Source organism: Stomoxys calcitrans, chromosome 2 (assembly GCF_963082655.1).
Source record: "Stomoxys calcitrans chromosome 2, idStoCalc2.1, whole genome shotgun sequence".
In the NCBI taxonomy this organism is placed as follows: domain Eukaryota; kingdom Metazoa; phylum Arthropoda; class Insecta; order Diptera; family Muscidae; genus Stomoxys; species Stomoxys calcitrans.
In genome coordinates, this window is record NC_081553.1 from 18,786,490 (window position 1) to 18,813,536 (window position 27,047).

Here is a 27,047-nt window from a genome sequence, read left to right on the forward strand (position 1 = left end):
TTTTATTATGACTTTCAAATACTGTGCCAAATAAGGTTCAAATCGTTTCATAACCTGATATAGCTGCCATATAAACCGATCTGGGATCTTGACTTCTTGAGCCTCTAGAGGTCGCAATTATTATCCGATTTGCCTGAAATTTTGTACGACGAATCCTCTCATGATTATCAACACACGTGTTTATTATGGTCTGAATCGGTCTATAGCCTGATACAGCTCCTATATAAATCGATCTCTCTATTTTACTTCTTGAGCCCTCAAAGGTCGCAATGCTTATTCGAATTGGCTGTTATTTTACACAGGTCTCCAACATTTAATTCAATTGAGGTCCGTACCGGACCATATCATGATATCGCTCTAATAGCAGAGCAAATCTTCGCTTTTATTCTTTTTTTCCTAGAAGTGAGATGCCGGGAAAAGAACTCGACAAATGCGATCCATGGTGGAGGGTATATAAGATTAGGCCCGGCCAAACTTAGCACGCTTTTACTTGTTATATTGGGTTGCCCAAAAAGTAATTGCGGATTTTTTAAAAGAAAGTAAATGCATCTTTAATAAAACTTAGAATGAACTTTAATCAAATATACTTTATTTACACTTTTTTTCTAAAGCAAGCGGATAACAGCTGATAACTGACAGAAGAAAGAATGCAAGCTGTGAAAAAATTTGTCATCGCCGACTATATGAAAAATCCGCAATTACTTTTTGGGCAACCCAATAGTTTGAACATATTTGCTCGTTTTTTCTTTTAATTTTGTTGATGATAATGCTGCTGACAAATGTTAACCTTATCAACACTTGCTTTTGGCTATCAATCAAATTTGTGCATGTTTGCTCAATCTAAAGGCCACAGTGAAATTTTCTTTATCAACCCGTGTATGATATTTGAAAAACTATATGCAGATTTTGGAAGTTTCATACAATGGCATCCAACAGCATAAGCAAATGCGAATGTTTAAATCTACTGAGATGACAGCATAAAAAGTCTAAGATAATTCAAAATCAGTTGTTGGCATATTAAAAAATGATTTGGCATTTTTGCGCAATATTTACTGTCTAGTAAGCTTCCTATTGAAATTGGATGAAAACTTATTCTTCTTTATTTTTAGAAGTCAAATCGAGTAGTAGGTCCATAATTATATTGGAAAGTGGGCAGATGGAAAGATATTATAATTTTGCAAATAGTGGAGCAAATTGTTGGCACTATAGCCACAATAGACTAGATCGAATGAAAGCTATGTCTGGGAGACACATTTTAATCAATAGCGTGTGTCCTTGAGCAAAGGAAACGCGTATGAATCATTTTACCACAATCCGCCAGAATGTCAAGGTTCTTTCGAATCAGTAATTGATTTTAAATCAATCGGTATATTAAAATCCACTTAAACTAGTTTATTTATATCAGCAAACATATTTTACTGATTCTAAATCAAGTTTTTATACCGTCCAAAATAGGATGGGGGCATACTAAATTCGTGATTCCTTTTGTAACGCTTCGAAATATTAGTCTAAAAGTCCATAGAGAACATACATTCTTAATTGCCATGGTATTTTAGGTCAACCAAGCTATGTCCGTTTAACCGTCTGTCTGTGGTAAAGTTCGATCGGGCTGAATCTTGGAAACCTATAACCATGGATTCCTCTAAAAAGGTATCCTTCTTAACTCAATTTGTTGTTTGGTCGGTGGAGATAGCTCTGCACGAGGTTGTGCATGAAATAAAAGAAAGTTTCGATACCAAGACGTACCCAATGGGGGGAATGCATTGATATAGAGAGCGCTTTTAAAATGTGCGGAACGACACACGGATCCAATCCATAGACCAGTACCAGGTGGACTGAGTTCTTAGAGATTGAATAACCATATGAATCTCAGTCATCCTTAATTACGGTTACGGATTGGGGAGGGATTTAACTAAACCCTGGTAGTGTTATCTGGGAGATCATGCTATGCAGATGAATCAAAGCTAGAGGACAAAGTGGACCTGGGGGTCTATATTGAGAACCCAAGGACTGAGATTTGTTTTAGATTGCCTGACCATAATACATTCCTGCAGGCCGAGTTCCGGGCGGTTACTGAAGTCGTGAGGTGGTCTAAACGTCGAGTCTAAACATCTTTACGGACAGTTTACTGTCCATCAAAGCAACAACAACCAGGACGGTAAGGTCAAGTACAGTCTTGGAGTGTAAGAAGGAGATTATGGTCTTCTCTAGGGATGGCATGATTCACATTGCTTGGATGCCCGGCCATAGTGTAGCAAGGGGCAGACAATTTGGCAGTGAAGGTCAGATGGCTATGTTAATAAACTTAGTTAACCCAAAGCTTTTTTGGTGGACGCAGTCCAAGTTTAGGCTGTGGGCGACTAAGGCATGTAAAGTATATAACACTGTGGAACAGCGATATGGTCGGTAGCACAAGGAAAATCCTATGGGAGGATCCGGATATTGAGAAGACGAGGCTATTACTAAAAGAAGGAGGCCACCGTGGCGCAGAGGTTAGCATGTTCGCCTATGACGCTGAACGCCTGGGGTCGAATCCTGGCGAGACCATCAGAAAAAATTTCAGCGGTGTTTTTCCCCTCCTAATGCTGGCAACATTTGTAAGGTACTATGCCATATAAAACTTCTCTCCAAAGAGGTGTCGCTCTGCGGCACGCCGTTCCGACTCGGCTATAAAAAGGAGGACCCTTATCATTGAGCTTAAACTAGAATTGGACTGCACTCATTGGGAGAAGTGAGAAGTTTGCCCTGTTCCTCGGTGCAATGTTCATGGGCAAAATTTGCATTTGCATTACTAAAAGAAAGTAAAAAAAAAGGTCAGTATAGTTTTCGGTATCAAAACGAGACACATAGGACTACGAGCTCACTTATGCAAAATCGGTGGGTATATGTGGGGCATGTAGGGAAAACAATGAAACGTTGGAGCATATCCCATATCATTGCCAGGCTTTCGCTGCTAACAGATACCGGCACATAGGTGGGGACACAATACCAGCCATGAATGGAAAAAGTAATCTCGAAATTGTCTTTTTCGAGGTTACTTTTGACTCCGCCCCCACCATAGGATAGGGGTATACTAGTTTCGTCATTACGTTTGTAACATATCGAAATATCGATCTGAGACCTAACAAGGTATATATATTCTTGATCGCGTCAAGCTAGGCGCTTGATTTTTTTCGAGTTTTGCACGAATTATTCCAGCATGTGTGTGCTAAATACGATACGATCCAAATCGGTTCATAATCTGATATAGCTCCCATATAAACCGATCTCGCGTCTTTACTTCTTGAGCCGCTTGAGAGCGCAAGTATTACCCGATTTGACTGAAATTTAGCATCAAGTGTTTTGGCTTGACCATCAACAACAGACAAAGTATGGTCTAAATCGGTTTATAACCTGATATAGCTCTCATATAAACCTGCCTAGATCTTGACTTCTTGAGCCTCTAGAAGGCGCAATTATTATTTGAATTGGCTGAAATTTTGTAAAAAATGTCCGTCCGTCTGTCTGTCGAAAGCACGCTAACTTTCGAAGGAGTAAAGCTAGCCGCTTTAAATTTTGCACAAATTCTTCTGATTAGTGTAGGTCAGTTGGGATTGTAAATGGTCCGAATCGGTCCATAACCTGATATAGCTGCCATATAAACCGATCTTGTGTCTTGACTTCTTGAGCCTCTAAAGGCCCCAATTCTCATACGATTTGACTGAAATTTTGCACGTAGTGTTTTGGTATCACTTCCAACAATTGTGATAAGTATGGTTTAAATCGGTCCATATTTTGATATAGCTGCCATGTAAACCGATCTTGGGTCTTGATTTCTTGAGCCTCTAGAGGTCGCAATTCTTATCCGATTTGGCTGAAATTTTGCATGAGGTGTTTTGTTATGACTTCCAATAACTGTATTAAGTATGGCGCAAATCGGTAGATAACCTGATATAGCTGCCATATAAACCGATCTGGGATCTTGACTTCTTGAGCCTCTAGAGGGCGCAGTACTCATCCGAGTTGGCTGAAATTTTGCATGATGTGTTTTGTTATGACTTCCAATAACTGTGCTAAGTATGGCGCAAATCGGTAGATAACCTAATACAGCTGCCATATAAACCGACCTGGGATCTTGACTTCTGGAGCTTTTTGAGGGCGCAATTTTTATCCGATTTGACTGAAATTTTGCACGTAGTGTTTTGTTATGACTTCCAATAACTCTGCTAAGTATGACGCAAATCGGTAGATAATCTAAATTAGCTGCCATATAAACCGATCTGGGATCTTGATTTCTTGAGCCTCTAGAGGGCGCAGATCTCATCCGATTTGGCTGAAATTTTGCATGAGGTGTTTTGTTATGACTTCCAATAACTGTGCTAAGTATATCGCAAATCGGTAGATAACCTAATATAGCTGCCATATAAACCGAATTCTTGAGCCTCTAGGGGGCCCAATTCTCATACGATTTGACTGAAATTTTGCATGAGGTGTTTTATTATGACTTCCAATAACTGTGCTAAGTATGTCGCAAATCGGTACATAACCTGATATAGCTGCCATATAAACCGAGCTAGGATCTTGACTTCTTGAGCCTCTAAAGGGCGCAAATCTCATCTGATTTGGCTGAAATTTTGTACAACGGCTTCTCTCATGACCTTCAACATACGTGTCGAATATGGTCTGAATCGATCAATAGCTTGATACAGCTCCCACATAAACCTATCTCCCGATTTTGCTTCTTGAGCCCCTACAAGGCGCAATTCTTATCCGAATGATATGAAATATTAAACAATGACTTCTACAATGTTCAGCATTCATTTATGGTCCCAATGGGACTATAACTTGATATAGCAACAATAGCATAACAACTCTTATTCAATATTCTTTGTTTGCTTAAAAAGAGATGCCGCGCGTAGAACTCGACAAATGCGATCTATGGTGGAGGGTAAATTGGATTCGGTCCGGCAGAACTTAGCACGCTCTTACTTGTTTTTGCCGGTCAAGTTTTTAAAGGTGAAAGTTTTAAAAGGGTTTCCCCTTGAAATTTGAAACAGTGCGTTGTACTAGGGTCCCGAAATCCGAACCAAAATATGGTTTAGAGATAGCTGCCATATAAACAGATATGGCGAGTTAGGGTCTTAAGCCCTCAAAATGCCCATTTATTTCCAAGTTTCGTTAAAGTTTGCAACAGAAGCTGCCGAGAGGGAAGTTTCAGTGGCAAACTTCCTTCTCGGCAGCTTCACCAAAATATGGTCCGATCTTGACCATATTCGGAAAGTATGTCGAGGAACCGCAAAAAAAACTTTTCCTACTCCTCGGAACAGCCTCCTTTGTTTTAGCCGAGTCTAAGCGGCTTGCCATAGTGCGGCATCTCTTTGTTGAGAATTTTTTTTTTGTGGTTCTTCGACGTACTTTCCGTATATGGTCAAGATCGGACCATATTTTGGTGAAGCTGCTGGGCTTGCTAATAAGCCCAAATTATTTCCAGAAATGAAAATGGGAACTGAAAATTATTTTTGATCTTTCAAAACCCTTGCTCCATATCGGATCATAATATAGCTGTATATAAACCGATTTCCCGAGTAAACTTTCATTGTTCATTAATGGTGCATTTGTATGAAAATTTGACAAAATTTAGATAAGATATACTTGCACATTTATTGCTTCCATTTAAATCCGAAGTAGATCTTAAGATAGCGCCATCAATTTGAAGGTTACAGGTTAATGTTCCCAGCAACACCTACATTTATTCTCAAATATTTGATTATTTACGATTGGTCTTTAAACGAAATTTATCTTAATTACCTTAATGACGGTGTGATTTTCTTTTTATTCAAAAACCGCAACACTTAAAACCCCACCACAAAGTGAAAGCTGTCGTAAGACCACCATAAAACACCTCAAATCATATAAAGGCAACATAAACTTTATGACCAGTCAATAAAAAAAAATATTTCTAACCACATAAGCCAAAAATTCTAATTTGTTCTCTTTGTTTTAAATTTCCAGATCTTGGTCGTAAAGTTATCTAAAAAGTAAACACAACAAATATGACTCACAGCAATGAGACTAAACAAAGAAATGGCTCAGTGGTTCACACAGAAACCGCCAAATCGAGTGAGGATCCTTTTCAGGCCATTATGGAGAGGGCTGGAAATCATGGACGATTTCAATTGATCTACAACATCATCTTTGTCATGGGACTGGCAATGGCTGGAGCCATGTGTTATATGAACATCATACTGGCCTTAAATATACCCGACCATTGGTGCACCGTAGCGGGAAGAGAGAAAACGAATTTCACTTTGGATGAATGGCGGCGATTGACATTGCCCACGTAAGTGATTAATACTTTTATAGTTTTGTTCTATGGGTGTATGATGCATGCGCAAGCACTTGCATATGTGTGTGTGTGTGCACTGAAGAGAGTTTTTTCTGGGATTGGGACAAACGCAATATGAATGATAAATATTTGATAAGTAATTTTTGACAATTTTGTGACAGTTTGCGCTACTACGAATTTCTGCATGTTCAGAGTGGTCCTTAAAACATGCTCTAGCTGAGTCCAGAGCATATGCATCAAACATTGGCTGTTAGCATTGTTATCTGTGAGTGTGTGTGTGTGTGTCTGAGTGTGATTCTCTTGAACCATTCACCATACAAGTGTAATAAATTGTCAAGCATTGCGTTTAAAATTTCATTTTTCAAATTTGCATTTCATATAAATGTCATCATCGAACATGCAAACCTTTCTACCTTTCAATATAGGGACACACTCACACATACATAAATATCTGTAGCATATGAGAAATTCCAGTACTTAAGGCAGAACTTACTATAAAGCTGTTCAATTTTACAGTTTTTTAAGGAAACAATTCCTTGAGTGAAAGATTTTTTTATTAAACCCTCCACCATAGGATGGCATCTAAGATCCCATAAAGTACAAATATTCTTGATCGTCCTGACATTTTAAGTCAATGTAGCATACTTTCGAAAGAATGTAGGTCGGTTGGGGTTGTAAATAGGCCATAGCTGTACATATTTAAATACAGCGCCCAAACGTATAAACCTTTCTCCCGATTTGACCATTTGCGCCTCTAGAGGCCAACGTAGCGCAGAGGTTAGCACGTCCGCCTATGACGCTGAATGCCTGGGTTCGAATCCTGCCGAGAACATCATGAAAACTTTCAGCGGTGGTTATCCCCTCCTAATGCTGGCGACATGTGGGAGGTACTGTACCATTTGGTATGGCAGCCATGTCAAAACTTCTCTACAAAGAGGTGTCGCACTACAGCACGTCGTTTAAACTCGGCTGTAAAATGGAGGTCACTTATCATTGAGCTAAAAACTTTAATCGGACAACACTCATTGATATGCGAGAAGTTTGCCCCCTGTTCTTTAATGGAATGTTCATGGGCAAATTTGCACATTTGCATTTTGCCTCTAGAGGGCGTATTTCTTAACCGAATTAGCTGAAATTTTGCACAGTGACTTCTTCTATGCCCTTTACTATTGGGTTGCCCAAAAAGTAATTGCGGATTTTTCATATAGTCGGCGTTGACAAATTTTTTCACAGCTTGTGACTCTGTAATTGCATTCTTTCTTCTGTCAGTTATCAGCTGTAACTTTTAGCTTGCTTTAGAAAAAAAGTGTAAAAAAAGTTTATTTGATTAAAGTTCATTCTAAGTTTTATTAAAAATGCATTTACTTTCTTTTAAAAAATCCGCAATTACTTTTTGGACAACCCAATATAAGTGCCGAATATGGTCTGAATCGCTTCATAACCTAATATAAAGGGTGATTTTTTTGAGGTTAGGATTTTCATCCATTAGTATTTGACAGATCACGTGGGATTTCAGACATGGTGTCAAAGAGAAAGATGCTCAGTATGCTTTGACATTTCATCATGAATAGACTTACTAACGAGCAACGCTTGCAAATCATTGAATTTTATTACCAAAATCAGTGTTCGGTTCGAAATTTTGACAAATTTTGTTCAGCGATGAGGCTCATTTCTGGTTGAATGGCTACGTAAATAAGCAAAATTGCCGCATTTGGAGTGAAGAGCAACCAGAAGCCGTTCAAGAACTGCCCATGCATCCCGAAAAATGCACTGTTTGGTGTGGTTTGTACGCTGGTGGAATCATTGGACCGTATTTTTTCAAAGATGCTGTTGGACGCAACGTTACGGTGAATGAACACATTTCGAACCGAACACTGATTTTGGTAATAAAATTCAATGATTTGCAAGCGTTGCTCGTTAGTAAGTCTATTCATGATGAAATGTCAAAGCATACTGAGCATCTTTCTCTTTGACACCATGTCTGAAATCCCACGTGATCTGTCAAATACTAATGCATGAAAATCCTAACCTCAAAAAAATCACCCTTTAGCTCCCATGCACACCGATCTCCCCATTTTACTTCTTAAGTCAATCTGGGGCCCAATTCTTATTCGATTTGGTTGAAATTTTTCACAATGGGAACTAGGTTAGGTTAGGTTGAAAAGAGGGTGCAGATATTAATACGCCCCATGCCACTATGGACATACACCTAAGCCAGTAATTGGCATTTTGTGAGCTCTAAAAACTATAAAGTAACCTCTAAAAAGAAAATGTTAAGTTAGGAATTCCGTGCTACTTAATTGTTTTCAATACCACTCCCCTAAGTTGGTTCATGTCTGATGTTGTGTCTCCACCTAATTACCGGTATCTGTTGGACGCGAAAGCCGGGCAATGACAAAGGAAATGTTCGAGCGTCTCATCATTTTCGCCGCATGCCCTACACATGATATCACTTGCCGCTCCGATTTTACACAAGTGAATTCGTAGTCCTATGTGTCCCGTTATGATACCAATTGCTATACTGACCTTCTTCTTGCATCCTTTCAGTAATAGCCTCGTCTTTTCACGATCTGGATTTCTCCATAGGATTTTCGCCGTCTTACCGACCATTTCGCTGTTCCACAATGTTGCATGCGCATTCGTCACCCACTCCCTTAACTCGGACTGCGTCGACCCGAAAGGCTTCCGGTAAACCAAGTTTATTGAATGCAGTCCTCTGTTCTTCATCGCCAAACCGTCTGCCCTTTCATTTCCTCTTACTCCGTTATGGCCCGGCACCCAAACGATGCGAATTTTGCCATCCTCAGAGTAGCCGTTAATCTCCTTCTTACACTGCAAGACTGTTCGTGACCTTACCGTCTTGGTTGTTATTGCCCTTATGGCAATTTTACTGTCGGTAAAGATGTTCAGGCTCGACGTCCTCACGTTAGTACCACACCACTTCACGCATTCCGAGATCGCCCCGATCTCCGCCTGCAGGACCATATTATGGTCAGGCAGTCTAAAACAGATCTAAGTCCCTATGTTCTCAATATAGACCCCCAGGACCAATCTGTCCCCTAGCTTTAATCCATATGTGTAACATGATCTTCCAGATGTCAATACTAGGGTTCCGTTAATCCAAGACTGTGCCGATGGCACCAGTGCCTCGCACTCGACTTCAAGGTTCATCTCAGGTATCCAATCGGAAACCTCTTCCCTTCCTTACAGGTTTCCTATCGTCGCCTCGATTATACCGCGATGGTATGAGTTGCTTCAATCCTCAATACATTCTCCCATCGCCTTAAGTCTCATAGCCGGCATAGACAACAGTACCTCCTACTCGACCTAAAGGTTAATCTCAGGTATCCGAGGGGAAACCTCTTCCCTTCCTTCCAGGTTTCCTATCGTCGCCTCGAATATACCGCGATGGTATGAACTGCTCCCATCCTCAATCCATTCTCCCATCGCCTTAAGTCTCTTAGACGCAGTGGCTGCCTCACACTTAATTTGTATGTCAATGGTTCGGATATCTAGAATAGTCTCCAGTGCCCTATTGTGCGTGGTCCTCATCGCTCCGTCTATGCCAAGACAACATGTTCTCTGAACCTGTTGTATGATCCTAAGGTTGCACTTTTCTCCATAGCAGTCTGCTAATGCCAACACTGTCCTGGCAACTGGCTTTATATCTCATTTCGCTTATATAATTATTGTATGGAAAAAAGCAGTTTGGAATGTAGACAGCCACTGAGATACACATCTGCATTTGCCTTCTAGTTAATATCTCATTCAAAAACTTCCATAAATGATTCTAAGGAAACTCATTTGTTTGGTGTTTCTGATATTTTGCCTTTGTTCATTTCACGTGTGTAGTAAAGTACAACAACAACAGTTCAAAGGTACTTTAAACAGGGAAATGTCGCATTAGTGCTTGATGCTTATTTAAGGTTTTGGGCCTATAAAAGGCGCATTTATTGTCCGATTTCGCCGAAATTTGGGACAGTAAGTTGCCTTAGACTCTTCGACATGCCTTTTCAATTTGGCCCAGATCAGTCCAGATTTGGATATAGCTGCCATATACACCGATCTCTCGATTTAAGGTTTTGGGCCCATAAAAGGCGCATTTATTGTCCTATGTTGCCGACATTTTGGACAGTGAGTTGTGTTAGGCCCTTCGACATCCTTCTTCAATTTGGTCCGCATCGGTCTAGATTTGGATATAGAGGCCATAAAGACCGATCTCTCGATTTAAGGTTTTGGGCCTTTTAAAGGCGCATTTATTGCTCGATTTCGCCGAAATTTTGGGACAATGAGTTGGGACAGTGAGTTTGGCCTTTCCACAACCCTCTTCCAATATGTCTCAGATCGGTCCAGATTTGAATGTACAATAGCTGCTATATAGACCTATCGCTCGGTTTAAGTTTTTGGGCCTGTAAGAGGGGCATTTATTGTCCGATTTTGACGAAATTTTGTGACAGTGAGTTTGGCTCTTCGACATACCTCTTCATTCTGGCCCAGATGGACTCAGATTTGAATATAGCCGCCATATAGACGATTCTCTCTATTCAAAGTCTTGGCCCCATAAAAGGCACTTTTATAATCCGATTTCGCTTAAATTTGCAACAGTGACTTATGTTAGGCTTTTCGATCACCATGTCGTTTATGTTTAAGATTGGTCTATATTTGAATATGGCTACCAAAAAGACCAATATTTTGTTCTACAAAATTGAATAATGACTTTTACTTATTAGACCACTCAATATCCTTGTCGAATTTGCTCCAAATCGGACCATATTTCGATATAGCTGCTATGGGGGCATAAATAATGCATTTTTCATCGGATTATGACGAAAGGTGGTTTACATATATACCCCAGGTGGTGGGTATCCAAAGTTCGGCTCGGCCGAACTTAACGCCTTTTTACTGGTTAATTTTTAGAGCGCACTACAACCGATTACTGGCTTAGGTGTATGTTCATAGTGGCATGGGGCGGATTAATATCTGCACGCTCTTTTCAACCTAACCTAAACTAACCTACTTGTTCATTTTATTTCTTCTAACAAATCCATCATAATTAAGCAGCAGTAGTTTTCAGCAGTAAGCCTGCTGTTCTAAAGTTGAAGAACTACTGCTGTAATAGCAGCACATTTTACTTTAACTTCGTTTGCAATTTATAGCAGACTTTTTTCTATGAGTGTAGTGAGTACATAAGCTTGAATCCGTTTCAACGGATTTAGTTTTTGCTTGTCCAACTTTTTTAAAAATATACCATTAATATTGTAGGAAGTCGTAATATTGCACGATTCATATTGGTGTTTAACTTATACTCGTAATTTGCCATATAAATTATGGTAACTACCCAACTACGTTCCAAAGCACTTGTTTAGAGTAACGGCTAACTGTAGGTAGTTGTTATAAATGGTGTCCTCAGAACTACAATTTATCTCGCTCTTTCCGTATGCATAAATAAAATTATAACGACTTGATTATAGATTTATGACACATCTAAACTGTATTTTAATTTCAATAATAACTTGTCGTGAAAGTAAAAATCAGGTAACAGCGCACAAGTTTGGTTGGGAAACAAGTTGTTTACCTAACGTTGTGTCTACAAGAGCCCAACTAGGCCGTGCAAGGGTTGCCCGGTCATGGAACTATTTGGTCCATCGATGGGGAGATCGGGAGAAGCGATGGGAATTTCATCCCATCCCAGCTGTTAAAATATAATGTGATGGTAACTTTAATTATTCAATAGTAGGCGTTATACTGGGTTGCCCAGAAAGTAATTGCGGATTTTTCATATAGTCGGCGTTGACAAATTTTTTCACAGCTTGTGACTCTGTAATTGCATTCTTTCTTCTGTCAGTTATCAGCTGTTACTTTTAGACTTCCTTAGAAAAAAAGTATATTTGATTAAAGTTCATTCTAAGTTTTATTAAAAATGCATTTATTTTCTTTTAAAAAATCCGCAATTACTTTTTGGGCAACCCAATAGTTATACTTAATATTTTTATTTTAACTAACAAAGGTCCAAGGCTAATGTTAAAAGGTGTTACATATGGAGTGTGAGTATATTTGTAAAAAGTGGTTGTTTATCTCGCAAATTATATAAATTAAGCTAGATGAAGTGCTAGACGTGGCTATTATCTTTGCTAATCATGGACAATATATCAAGCCCAACTCACAATATTTAAGGAAATCGGCACTTTGAATCAATATGCGATAATTTTATGGTTAGAGTAATGACGGTTTAAGATGCAATGATTTTTAAAGAATTTGTTGATTGTTTTCCGCAAAGTATTTGTAGTTTCATAATATACACCATAGAATGGGGGTATAGTAACTTCGTCATTCAGTTTATAGTTCATCGAAATGGCTTAAACAAGGGTTATGTACCATTATAGGATATGCAGATAAAGTTTTTCAATAGGCCAAATCAGACTAAATTTTAAATATTGGGTTGTCCAAAAAGTAATTGCGGATTTTTTAAAAGAAAGTAAATGCATTTTTAATAAAACTTAGAATGAACTTTAATCAAATATACTTTTTTTACACTTTTTTTCTAAAGCAAGCTAAAAGTAACAGCTGAAAACTGACAGAAGAAAGAATGCAATGACAGAGTCACAAGCTGTGAAAAAATTTGTCAACGCCGACTATATGAAAAATCCGCAATTACTTTTTGGGCAACCAATAAGTACCATATAGACCGAACTGCAGATTTAAAGTTTTAAGACCATTTCAAATTTTGAGCTTTTTAGGCTCCACGACATCCTTGTCCCGATCCCGATAAAACTAAACAGAAAAAAACACCAAAAAAATTTAAATTAAAAATTTAATTGGATATAAAATCGTTTTCAGTAAAAAAATGAATTGATTCAATCATTTTTTATTTGAATATGATTTTTTTCAAATTACAGTGCGATTAAACTTTTGGCCATTAATTGATTCAATTAATTCTTTATTTGACCCAATTAATTTTTTAAATCACTCTATTGATTTTTTAATTGAATCGGAAAATTTTTGGTAATTTTCAATTAAAAAATTAATTGTCCCAATAATTTTTGTAATCGAATCTTAAACAATTTTGAAATATGATGTTTAAGTAAATTTAATTATAGGCTATTTTGTCCCCTACAATAAAAAAGGGAAAGAGATTTTAAAGACCCATACATCCCAAATTTTCGATAAATCTATAGCAATACCATGGTAGCCGGTTCTACGAGACGGATAAACCCGCTGGAGTTCTTCATCGGCCAAGGGCTGCCGCCTCAGTAACAATAAATTGCTACAATAACAACAAATCTATGGGGCACCCCTACACGACACCCCCAATTTTTTGGAAAACCCATATAGACCGATCTCTCGATTTAAGGTTTTGGATCCAAAAAAGTCTCTTTTATTCTCCGATGTCGCCGAAATTTGGGACAATAAGTTGTTTTAGGCCCTTCAACATCCTTCTTCTATTTGGCCCAGATCGGTCCAAATTTGAATAGAGCTGCCATATAGACCGATCTCTCCATTTAAGGTTTTGAGCCCATAAAAGTCGCATTTATTGTCCGATGTCAACGAAATTTGGGACAGTGAGTTGTGTGAGGCCTTTCGACATCTTTATTCTATATGGGCCAGATCAGTTCAGATTTGAATATCGCTGCCATATAGACCGATCTCTCGATTTAAGGTTTTGGGCCCATAAAAGGCGCATTTATTGTCCGATGTCGCCGAAATTTCTGACAGTGAGTTAAGTTAAGCCACTCGACATACTTCTGCAATATGGCGCAGACCGGTTCAGATTTGGATATAGCTGCCATATAGACCGATCTCTCGATTTAAGGTCTTGGGCCTTTAAAAGTCGCGTTTATTATCCGATTTTGCCAAAATTTGGGACAGAGAGTTGTGTGAGTCCCTTCGACATTCTTCTTCAATTTGGCCTAGATCGGTCCAGATTTGGATATAGCTGCCATATAGAGCGATCTCTCGGTATAAGGTTTTGAGCCCATAAAGGCGCATTTATTGTCCAATTTCGCCGAAATGTGAGACAGTGAGTTGTTCAATTTTGTTATACAAAATTGATCAATGACCTTTACTTATTAGTATTTGGTCCAAATAGGAATATATTTCGATATAGTTGCTATGGGCCATAAGGAATGCATTTTTCGCCCAAGTTCGTTCCAAAGTTCGGCCCGGCCGATCATAACGTTTTTTTTTACTTGTTTTGCATAGGTTAGGTAAGTTTGAAAAGAGGGTGCGGATATTATTCAGACCCATGTCACTATGGACATACACCTAAACACCTAATTGGCTTGTTGTGCGCTCTAAATACTAAAAAAGCAACATCGAAAAAGGAAATCTAAGATAGGAATCCGTGCAACTTACAAAATCCTTAATTGTTTTCCATGCCGCACCCCTAGGTTGGTTCACGTCTGGTATTGTGTCCCCACCTATGTTCCGGTATCTCTTAGACGCGAAAGCCGGGCAGTGACAAAGGAAGTGCTCCTATTTCATTGTCCTTGTTATTTTTTTTTTTTTTTTGCATGAAAATGCACTAAATTATGCCTAAATAAAAATTTTGGTCAAAATCGGCCCATAAACAAAAAGTGCATATATTTCCTCTGGGTAAAGAACATTTTACCCAACTGCTAGTGTCTGACGAGAGCGGCGAAGAGGATACCGCAGAACCAATCCCTGATGATTGTATAAAATGTTTACCACCTAGTCAGAATGGGGTCCAAGCACCAGACACCCGACTGAAGAACAACAAGGCAGCAGGAGCCGAAGGGTTAACCGCAATTCTTGCTAGATTTGGCTGAAATTTTACACAATGACTTTTACTATGGTCTCCACTATTCAGTAAAATTATGGTCCAAAATGAACTGTTACTTGATATTGTTTTAATAACATAGCAATTCTTTTCTTTTATTCTTTGTTTGCCTAAAAGGAGATACCGTGGCAAGTGCTCGACACATGCAATCCATGGTGCAGGGTATATAAGATTCCGCGCGGCCGAACTGAGCACGCTTTTACTTGTTTTAGTAATATTACAACCTTTATCACTTAAGTTTGAGTATTTCACAAATTTACAGAATTTCCCATATAACCTCTGATGATAAAACTCTCTATGGGGCAAACTATTGATATTTTACAATATCCTTTAACACATATCGCCCATTCACATTCGAACTTACATTGACATTTACACTTACAGGCAACGGGACAATCGTGGTGCAGAGAAGTATAGCAGCTGTCAAATGTTTGATGTGAATTTCACCGAAATTGATGACTGGCAGAATTGGAATTCGGCATCAGCAAATGTAACAGGTTAGTATTGTGATGTGACATACATGATTGGATGCATTCTTACGTGCATATATACGAACATACACAAGCAAAAGTGCAGTGTTGAAAAAATATATAAGACAAAAAAAAACTATTGAAAAGTTTGTGAAAAATTAAAATCTTAAAAATTAGAATGCCTTTGCCCATCAATGCAAAATCAAGTTTTGGTTATACCTTTGAGATTTAAGAAAATTATCTAAAATGCTATATCTTGACAAATTTTCCTCAGTGTATTCCTTATAATTCGTGGCCACAGATTCCTATTTCTCTGGCATGACAAAAGCATTGATGAATGATTGAAAAATTGCAAACGGAAACTACAAATCATAGTTTCACCTGAATTCAGCTACAATTGGTAGATATATGTAAAAAAGAGTTGAAAGACTGAAAACGAAAGCAAATTCACTTGCATCACCTCGCATCAGGGAAATTCCATTGAAGACAATTTGTCAAATATGATACACAAAAGATTGCAATAACCAGCCATGAGAGCAATCTAAGGACTTTGTAAAAGTTATAAAAGGAAATGTTTTAAAGATATTAAGAATGTAAGCATACTTGTAACGTTCATGGTTAAAAGTTTAAAAGGATCGAAATGTAGAACAATTTCTTAGTGGAGGGCAACAAAACCTGGTTAATGAAGAAGAAGAATATAGAAAAAAAAATTTAATTAGTTCTGTCCATACTTAGGATGCCCACCACCACGTTTATATGTAATTAAATTGTGGTCCAAAACAAGACTGATCCAAAACAACTCATTGCTTCAAACTTCAGTGAAATCGGTTAACAAATGCTGCTTATGCTGGTACGGGCACCAAGATTCGCTCTGGTAACTTGTATTGAAAGCTTTCCGCTTTTATTTTCGCAGATTTGATCGTTTCGATGACCACCATGGGGGATAGTTAGTTTTCCAGAGTGTTTGTGGTTATAATTCTATAAAGGCTGTACTCAAAGATCTGTCTATGGTCAATACAGCCTGTTAGAAAGCTGCCGTGAATGTAGGCAAGTAGGTCCTTTTCGGTTCCGTACTAGTATTTCCTTCTCGCTGATATTAAACCGCATCCAATTATCATCTGTAAATAACCTCTTGCCAATTATTGATCTCTATTTGCTGTATATCAGACTATTCCTTGTCTCATGTACCAATATTTCTCTATTTCATGCCAATCTCATGCCATAGGCATTGTATCATATTGGGACAATAGTACGATCACGACATAAGGTTAGGTTAGTTTAGGTTGAAAAGAGGGTGCAGATATTAATCCTCCCCATGCCACTATGGACATACATCTAAGCCAGTAATCGGCTTGTTGTGCGCTCTAAAACGATCACGTCATGTTTATGATACCCGCGATGAATGTCTATTTAACCAATCTTGTCAACTACTTTGGTATGAATATCTATTTAACCAATCTTTTCATCTATTGGGTTGCCCAAAAAGTAATTGCGGATTTTTCATATAGTCGGCGTTGACAAATTTTAAGCAAATTTTAAGCATTAATCGAATTGGATCGTCATGTAACTGAGCGTGAGCTAGGAGAGAAGTTAAATATACCAAAATCAACCGTTCATTATCACATAAAAAGTCTTGGACTAGTGAAAAAGCTTGATATTTGGGTACCACATGTATTGAAAGAAATTCATTTAACAAACCGAATCAACGCTTGTGATATGCACCTTAAACACAATGAATTCGATCCGTTTTTAAAACGAATCATAACTGGAGATGAAAAATGGATTGTTTACAACAACGTTAGTCGAAAACGATCATGGTCCAAGCATGGTGAACCAGCTCAAACCACTTCAAAGGCTGATATCCACCAAAAGAAGGTTATGCAGTCTGTTTGGTGGGATTGGAAGGGTGTGGTATATTTTGAGCTGCTTCCAAGGAACCAAACGATTAATTCGGATGTTTACTGTCAACAATTGGACAAATTGAATACAGCCATCAAGGAGAAGCGACCAGAATTGGTCAATCGTAAAGGTGTCATATTCCACCAGGACAACGCTAGACCGCACACATCTTTGGTCACTCGCCAAAAACTGAGTGAGCTTGGCTGGGAACTTTTAATGCATTCACCATATAGCCCTGACCTTGCACCATCAGACTACCATTTATTTCGATCTTTGCAGAACTCCTTAAATGGTAAAACTTTCGGCAATGATGAGGCTATAAAATCGCACTTGGTTCAGTTTTTTGCAGATAAAGGCCAGAAGTTCTATGAGCGTGGAATACTAAATTTGTCAGAAAGATGGCAAAAGGTTATCGAACAAAATGACAATTATATCTGATTAAAGTTCATTCTAAGCTTTATTAAAAATGCATTTACTTTCTTTTAAAAAATCCGCAATTACTTTTTGGGCAAACCAATATTTTGAAGGTAGGAGCCTATTGTCTCATATCTTCATGCAAATGTGTCTTAAGCATTGTTCGATCTGAATATTTCCTCTGTTATATCTCTAAAAACGTTATTATAATCATTCCCAAATGATGACGATTCTAGCGTGCGTCTCGATAAGGTTTAGCTTTATAGGGTAGCCCGTAACAAAGGTGAGTTCAATCGTGACAGCCCAGGGCGAAAGGGATGTAAGTGGGAGAAGAAGGTGCGTATGGACACAATGGTATAACGTCCCCTGTCGAAATTATCCAGTCTCCAAGTTCAGACAGGTCAGAGAAAACCCGACTGTCCATGATGAAATGTTTGTGCCCCCGTAGTGCCGAACATGAAAAACAATCTGCTCTCATCCTGGACCAGAGTATCCTGTCATTCCGGTATCCATACACAAATTTTCATTCCCGAACAATCCCCTACGGGCCATCTCCTCTTCTGTGTTCATTAGTTCGACAATTGACTCATGTGTGAGATCAGCGATAGGTTGGCTCGTATAGGACTTGCACTTCCTGGCATTTTTGTCCACCCAATCTCCATGCGCCTCGGCCTCACCATACTCAAATCTAAGGCCTTGAGCAACGCCATACTGTCCACATAAATCCTGAGTTGCGAAGGCGGAAACTCCTACCCCGGATTTCTCATGCGGCCATGGCACAGAACTCTGCCTACAAGACCGAACACTCATCCGGCAGTCTCACCGACATGCTGTGCCTAATAATAGACCCCGTTGTAATTGTTGTTCTTGTAGCCACCTATATATATGGAAGTAGCGATCCTAGTCATCCTGCTGAAGTTGACCAAGCTCGTTCCAGCCTATATGATCGATCGCGGCGGAAACGTTAATGGCCATTGGTTATTTAAAGGCACCAAGAACTCGCCTTGTCACATCGAGCATCATAGGCACTCAATAGTTTAATATGAGCCTATGCCACCCGGCCTCTCACTGAAACTCGCCACTCGATTGTCCGAGACAGCAGTTGCAGCTACTCCGCATGGAGAATTCTACTATCCGCAACCTGTGGACTTGTGTGGTAAGCTCAGCTAAGCTTCTCGTGATGAACAACACACAGACCGGAGCTCAAAGTTGTAACCTATGTGGTACTCATAGCTTTAATTACCGGTAGTAGAACACCCTCAATCCAGTGCCTGACTCCATTGTGGAATCATCAGTAAAGATAATAAATCATGAAGATATAATTCCGAATCGGTTTCGCAGCAATTTAATCTGAGACCTTTTTTAGTCTGCAAAATCGCCCATGAACATGCCATTACGGATAAGGGCAAATTTCTCACATATCAATGAGTGCTGTCCCATTCAAATTTAAGATCAGCGACCTCCTTTTTATAGCTGAGTCCGAACGGCGTGGCGCACTTCGACACCTCTTTGGGGAGAAGTTCTTACATGGTTTCTATGCATCGCATAGTGCCTTACAAATGTCGCAAGCATTAGGAGGGGAAAACCACCTCAGATTTCTTTTCGGTGGTCACCAACCTTCCGTAGTCTACTCTCCGCATACATATTTCCCAGAAAATAGTCGTGCCCGCATCCGTTCGAGTTCCCTCAGCCAAAGCGCAAACTTGGCGGCACAATTCAGAATATAGAGCACAGCCTCGCCGACATAAAGTTAACGAGTGCCTCTGAGTAGATCTTCAATCCGGTACCTGAAACCATTCTGTAGTAATCATTGAAAACAAGAAGTTCTCATCCTCCACAATGATTGCATCCTTCTCTCATTCCGGAAAAGTTCCTATTCTGAGTCCGCCTAGGTGCCAGGTGTACCCATCCAGAATATCTAGAAAAGACCGTAGCCGCAACCACCCTACTTTAGAATGCCGGGCATCCTCAGCCTAAGCGCAAACTAAACTTACAATACCCAGAATTTTACTATGGCCGTACCCATCCTCCTTAAGCATGCTGAGCTCCCTCCGCCTAAGGGCAACCTTGGCGGCGCAATTAGGAATATAAACCTTAATACCTTGCATATCCAACATTACTTTCAAGCCCGCCTGCGGTATCGATATCAAACTCCCACGAATGCGAGACAGACCAGTCTGTACACCTGTTCGAACTACCTGGTTCCAGTCTTCCTATCCAAAGCCGCGCACCATACCAGCGTTCAATACCTCATCACAAGTCTCATATCCCGTAAATCATCGTCATTAACCCCTCACTTCTAACCGAACATTCTTCTGCATGAGTAGGAGGCGAATAGTGTCTTCCCGCTTCTCTCTTTCATACAGGCTGGCTGATGAAAGCCGCTACCAAAAAAAAATGTAATAACTTTTTTTCTATTTAATAATAATAATTTAATAATTAATTTAATTAATTAATTAATTAATTTAATTAATAATAATTTAATAATTAATTTAATAATTTAATTTAACATGAATAAAAGAAAAATGTATTCCATACACCGAAAAAAAAATGTAGCAATATTCATCATTGTAGCAATATTCATCTCTTCCAAGACAGTTTCGAATCGAGGACTGCAAAAGCAAATGTGCCCATGAACATTTCATTTAGGAACAGGCGCAAACTTCTCACATATCACAGAGTGTTGTCCGATTCAAGTTTAGGATCAATGATCGACCTTCTATTTTCAGCCTAGTCTGAACGGCGTGCCGCAGCACGACATCTCTTAGGGGAGAAGATTTTTCATGCTTGCCATACCAAATGGTACAGTACCCCACAAATGTCGCCAGTATTAGAAGTGGATAATCACCGCTGCAAAATTTTTTTCTGATGTTCCCGCCAGATCCAAACCCAGGCTTTCAGCGTCATTGCCGGACATGCTTGTCTCTGTGCTAAGGTGGAATCGAGGATTACGCCACAGTATCGCCACCTCCGACAACAGCAGAGTGCTACCGTCCAAAGACAAAAATGCTAATTTGCCCATGAACATTCCATTAAGGAACAAGACAACTCCTCACATATCACTGAGCGCTGTCCGATTCAAGTTTAAGCTCAATGATAAGACTTCCCCTTTTATATGTGATGGTGAAACAGCGTGCTGGAGTACGGCACCTTTATGGAGAGAAGAGAAAAACCGTCCAAAAAAGGGAGTTTTAAATCCGAAGTCAGATTTCTTGGAATAAGGAGCACCGTCTTCGTTACCTTAGTTCCTAGACAATTCGCAGTAGCCCCACTCAACAGCCTTCTCAATGACCTTTCCAATATCGGAATGAACGTCAACAGAAACTTGCCCCGGTTGAGCAGCACTGTATCGACCGAATATGCGCTCTATTGGGATTCAATTGGTCTATGTCTACTCTCAGGTTCCATGTTTGTTCTATGTTCTGACGACTGAGAACATATTGTGCACAAATGAAAGGATGTGTCATCCTACCCTAACCAAATAGGTATTAAAAAGAAGTAAAAAGGCATTAAGTTCGGCCGGTCCGAACTTTAGATACCCATCACCTCGGGTGTATATGTAATCCCCCTTTCGCCTCAAATTAAAATTTCAACTAAATCGGGTAATAAATAGAGCTTTTATGGGCTCAGACCCTTTATCGCCAGATCGGTCAATATCGCAGCTATATCTGAATATAGTCCGATCTGAACCATATTTGGGTCCTATGTTGGGAGGCGTTAAACTACCCACTGTTTCAAATTTCAGCGAAATCGGCTAAAAAATAAAGCTTTTATGGGCTTCAGACCCTTCGTTGGGAGATCGGTCCATATGGCAGCTATATCCTAATATAGTCCGATCAGTACCATATTTGGGTCAGATGTGGGGAGGCTTGAAATAACTCACTGTTGAAAATTTCTACGAATTCGGGTAATAAATAAAGCTTTTCTGGTCTTCAGACCCTTTGTGAATATACCCCTTATCCTACGGTGGTGGCTATAATAATACATGAAGGCCGATCATGATAGAATAGGTCATAAAAGGTCTTTGGTAGTAGAGTACACTTTTTGCCCTCAAAGTGGAATAGACACAGAAAGGACGTAGGGATCTTTAAAAATGTGCTATCCCAAGTGGTAGCTTAGAAATATGATTTTGATAGAAGACAAGCAATGGAAAAAAAATAATTAGTGTGGATCTGAACGAGACCCATAGCCGTGAATGTTTTGATCACCAGCTTAAAAATGCTCAAAGAAAAATCCATTTTAAAAGAGTAATTTTATGGGGTAGCGAAGCTCACCGGGCCAATTAGTTGATAAAAAAAGGACCTGTACTTCTCCAATATATCCAACAAGGTATGTCTTGTAAACTCCCAACTCTTTATTAATTTGCCTAATAACGTTAATCTTTGCTCCATATACTGTTTTCCCACTTTGAATGGGACTCGCCTTAATTAAGGTTCATAGTCAAGCGGTAATCTATACAAAAGTTCTATTTTTCCTCATTTTGAGGCGTCAATCAAATCCCAAAGTTGTAATAAACTGTACCACAAACCTGGTATACCTTTTACAATGTTAGGGCTCAAACCCTATAAAGCTATTCCTATACACACACACATAATGATACCATACCCATTTCAGTTTTATGTAGTGATGAAAATTGTTTGTATCTCAGCTGTTGACCTGTTGGATTGGTTGTTTCTTTGATGATGATGATGATGCAAATCCATACATTAACGAACAACAAACAGCATCCTGGTGCTTTGTATTTATCCTTCTGGTTTTTTTTTTTTTGCTCGTGGTGTGCGGGTGCATGTTTGTTGGTGTAATTTCGTGTTTCGTTTGATAGAATTGATTTATTAAAACCCTCCCTCCTTCCTTCATTTTTTTTTTTTTTTCGTACAACACAATCATCGCATAGAGACACATTTGCCAAGTATCATAAGCTCGCTCACCTGTCTGACTATCAGGTGATGTGATGAATGTCTGTCCAACCAATCATCTATGCTGGTGCACCAGCTACAAGCAACCAGTCATTTATGTCTGCTTGCTTGTCTGTTTATTTGTTGATGTGTGTGTGTGTGTGTGTTTGTACTTGTGGCAATGCCTGATGATTGTGTTTGCTAGCACACACGAACACAAATACCATAATCATAAATGATGTCAAAAACGAACGAAAACCGGTAATACTGGGATATATTGGATCCTAGAGAAGCGTAGCGGAGTGGATAGAAAAGGGCCTTCAAGAAGGGGACAAAAATAATAGCAAAGACATGGGGATAACAGACTTGTATCTAAGTCTAACATCTATAACATAGGTGCTCGTGTAACAGATTTTCAAATATAAGTTCTAAGGAGAGTTTGGTAATTTTTTATACCCACCACCTAGGATGGGGGCGAAATATTGACCTAAAACCCTATAAAGTATTTTTATTCATAATCGTCTCGACATTCTAAGTCGATCTAGCCATGTCCGTCCGTCCGTCTGTCGAAATCACGATAGCGGTCGAACGCTTAAAGCTAGCAGCTTAAAATTTTCCGCAGGTACTCAATATTGATTTAGGCCGTTGGGGATTGCGCATGAGTCATATGGGTTTAAATTTGGATATAGCTCCCATATAAACCGATCTCCCGATTTGACTTCTTGAGCCCTTACAAGTCGCAATTTTTGTCCAATTTGGCCAAAATTTTACAGATATGTACTGTTAGGACTTTCAACAACTGTGCTAAGAACGGTCTATAACCTCATGTAGCTAGGAGGGTCCGCCCCCCTTGCCATATAAAAAACTTATATAGCCTATTGGTCCTTCCGGACCATATCCGTAATCTACTCCCGAATATCTTTCATTCGATTCCCATTTTGTCATTTTAAACCTATTTTGGAGGGTTTTTTGGGGTCGGGGCGGACCCCCAATTCCTTGGACCCAATTTTTAATATGGAATTTGTACTCTACTATTGAATACCTTTCATTTAAGTCCCATATTGTCCCAATTGGTCCACTTTTTTTTTTTTGGCTGGTACTTTTAGGGTAAGGGGGAGGGTCCACCCCCTTGCGATATCAAAAAATTATATAGCCTATTGCTCCTTCCGAACCACTTTCCACAATCTGTGAACATTTCAAGGAAATCGGTTTAGCCATTTTAGAGTCTATACGGAACAAACAAATTTACAAACCCACAAACAAACAAACAAACATACAAACAAACAAACACAAATTCATTTTTATATATAGATTTTATAAGAATTCCATATTATTCAGATAGCACACCAAAAAAAAAGTGGAACAAAATATTATACAAATTTATATATACGAGTATAACCATACAATAAATTCAGTTTAAAAATATATCCTCAAGGGTATCCAGGATTTCCTTATTAGATCTTGGTAATTGTAAACAATTTTTCCTACATTCCCTTAATATTTCATCAAGAAAGTTCTTTTGCATATTCTCCCGTTATAAGGAGTTGAAAGGCATTATTTTAAATAACTCAACTCCCTAGAGTATGCAATGCAAAATTCCCCAAAAACACACAAAAAATTAACAAAATAAGGCCTCATATGTGTTACCCTCACATATTGTAAGTCCAACTCGAAAATTTGCATGTTGCTGTGGTATTGGCAAATGAGTTGTGTGCTGCTGTGTGTGAATGTGTATGTGTGCTTGTACTTTGAGGTAAATTTTAATGTAATGTTGCATAATTCCCAGGTGAGCACACGAAATATCATCATCATCGTTTGGTCGTTGCTGTTGCTTGCTGCTTCAATTGTGTACTGACTGACAAGCGTTCACTTGGCCCTCTTTGTATCGCTTCCTCTCACTCTTTCGTTGTCACTTCCTACCAAATGTTTGACGCCTTGTTTGCCTTGTGGTTTCAGGCGATATTTTGTTATTTTTATACCCTCCACCATAAGATGGGGGGTATACTAATTTCGTCATTCTGTTTGTAACTACTCGAAATATTCGTCTGAGACCCCATAAAGTATATATATTCTTGATCGTCGCGACATTTTATGTCGATCTAGCGATGTCCGTCCGTCTGTCCGTCCGTCCGTCCGTCCGTCCGTCTGTCTGTCGAAAGCACGCTAACTTCCGAAGGAGTAAAGCTAGCCGCTTGAAATTTTGCACAAATACTTCTTATTAGTGTAGGTCGGTTGGTATTGTAAATGGGCCATATCAGTCCATGTTTTGATATAGCTGCCATATAAACCGATCTTGGGTCTTGACTTCTTGAGCCTCTAGAGTGCGCAATTCTTATCCGATTGGAATGAAATTTTGCATGACGTGTTTTCTTATGATATCCAACAACTTTGTCAAGTATGGTTGAAATCGGTCCATAACCTGATATAGCTGCCATATAAACCGATCTTGGGTCTTGACTTCTTGAGCCTCTAGAGTGCGCAATTCTTATCCGATTGGAATGAAATTTAGCATGACGTGTTTTCTTATGATATCCAACAACTGTGCCAAGTATGGTTGAAATTGGTCCATAACCTGATATAGCTGCCATATAAACCGATCTTGGGTCTTGACTTCTTGAGCCTCTAGAGTGCGCAATTCTTATCCGATTTGGCTGAAAATGTGCACGACGTGTTTTTTTATTATATCCAATAACTGTGCCAAGTATGGTTCAAATCGGTCCATAACCTGATATAGCTGCCATATAAACCGATCTGGGATCTTGACTTCTTCAGCCTCTAGAGGGCGCAATTCTTATGCGATTTGAATGAATTTTGGCACGTAGTATTTTGTTGTGATATCCAACAACTGTGCCAAATATGGTTCAAATCGGTTCATAACCTGATATAGCTGCCATATAAACCGATCTGGGATCTTGACTTCTTGAGCCTCTAGAGGTCGCAATTATTATCCGATTTGCCTGAAATTTTGTACGTCGGATACTCTCATGACCATTAACATACGTGTTTATTATGGTCTGAATCGGTATATAGCCCGATACAGCTCCCATATAAATCGATCTCTCTATTTTACTTCTTGAGCTCACAAAGGGCGCAATTCTTATTCGAATTGGCTGATATTTTACACAGGTCTCCAACATATAATTTAATTGTGGTCCAAACCGGACCATATCTTGATATCGCTCTAATAGCAGAGCAACTCTTTTCTTATATCCTTTTTTGCCTAAGAAGAGATGCCGGGAAAAGAACTCGACAAATGCGATCCGTGGTGGAGGGTATATAAGATTCGGCCCGGCCGAACTTAGCACGCTTTTACTTGTTTTTTTTTAATTTGTATTGGTGTTGTTGTGTTTTTTTGCACTCTCTCTCTTGGATTATTTGTCTTCCATTCATTTATTTATGTTTTTGAATGTGAATTAAAATGTTCCTTTTTCTATGGTGGTAGCATGTTGCAACATTTATGAGAGAACGTTCGTTCACAGACAGAATGGAATTCGATCTGCAGGATATACAGTAATCCGCCATTAAAAGGCCGGAAAAATGTGCATATACAAAGAGAAAAAATGGAAACACTCCAGACATTAGAAAACCTTAATTAACTACAAACTATTAAATTAATTTATATTGGAAACAATGTAGGTAGGCTAGGTTATATGGCTAGACCGTTTTAATGATAAGAGAAAAGTAAGAATGTAAGAGCCAATGGGTTTCAGAACGTGAGCATCCGTTCGGATTTTTTTTTTTTTTTGAAAAAATAAAGTGAAGAAAAAAAACATAAATTAAAATATCAAAAAACAATATAGTCAAAGATAAAATAAAGCAAGTAGAATCGTGATAAGTTCGGCGGTACCGAAACTTGGGTACCCACCATAAATTCAACTCGAAATTTACCGTAGTAAACTCAGCTTGTATTTAAATTATTTTATAATAGATTGCGGCTATTATAGTCTCTAGAAGTAATTTCGGTGCATCGATATTTAAGAGGGCACCATCTTATATTAAACAAGTAAAAAGGTGTTAAGTTCGGCAGGGCCGAACTTTGGATAGCTACCACCTCGGGTATATATGTAAATCACCTTTGGTCATAACCCGGTGAAAAATGGATATATTATGCCCCCATAGAAGCTATATCGAAATATAGTCTTCGAACCATCTTCGACACGGAAATTGAGTGGTCTAATAATGGTACAAGTCTTTGCTCAATTTTGTAGTACAAATATTGGTTTTTTGGTAGCCATATTCATGTATAG

The 27,047-nt window shown here is 38.9% G+C and overlaps 1 protein-coding gene across 1 annotated transcript in view; it reads left to right on the top strand.

The window, feature by feature from the left end:
- Positions 1-5,992: 5,992 nt before the first annotated feature.
- The window catches only part of LOC106091390 (carcinine transporter), a gene marked incomplete in the record, with an annotated part of 32,470 nt that continues 11,415 nt past the window's right edge, over positions 5,993-27,047 (top strand). The window contains 2 exon segments of the mRNA XM_059363578.1: positions 5,993-6,319; positions 15,507-15,619. Of these exon segments, the coding sequence (XP_059219561.1) occupies positions 6,033-6,319; positions 15,507-15,619 (400 nt within the window).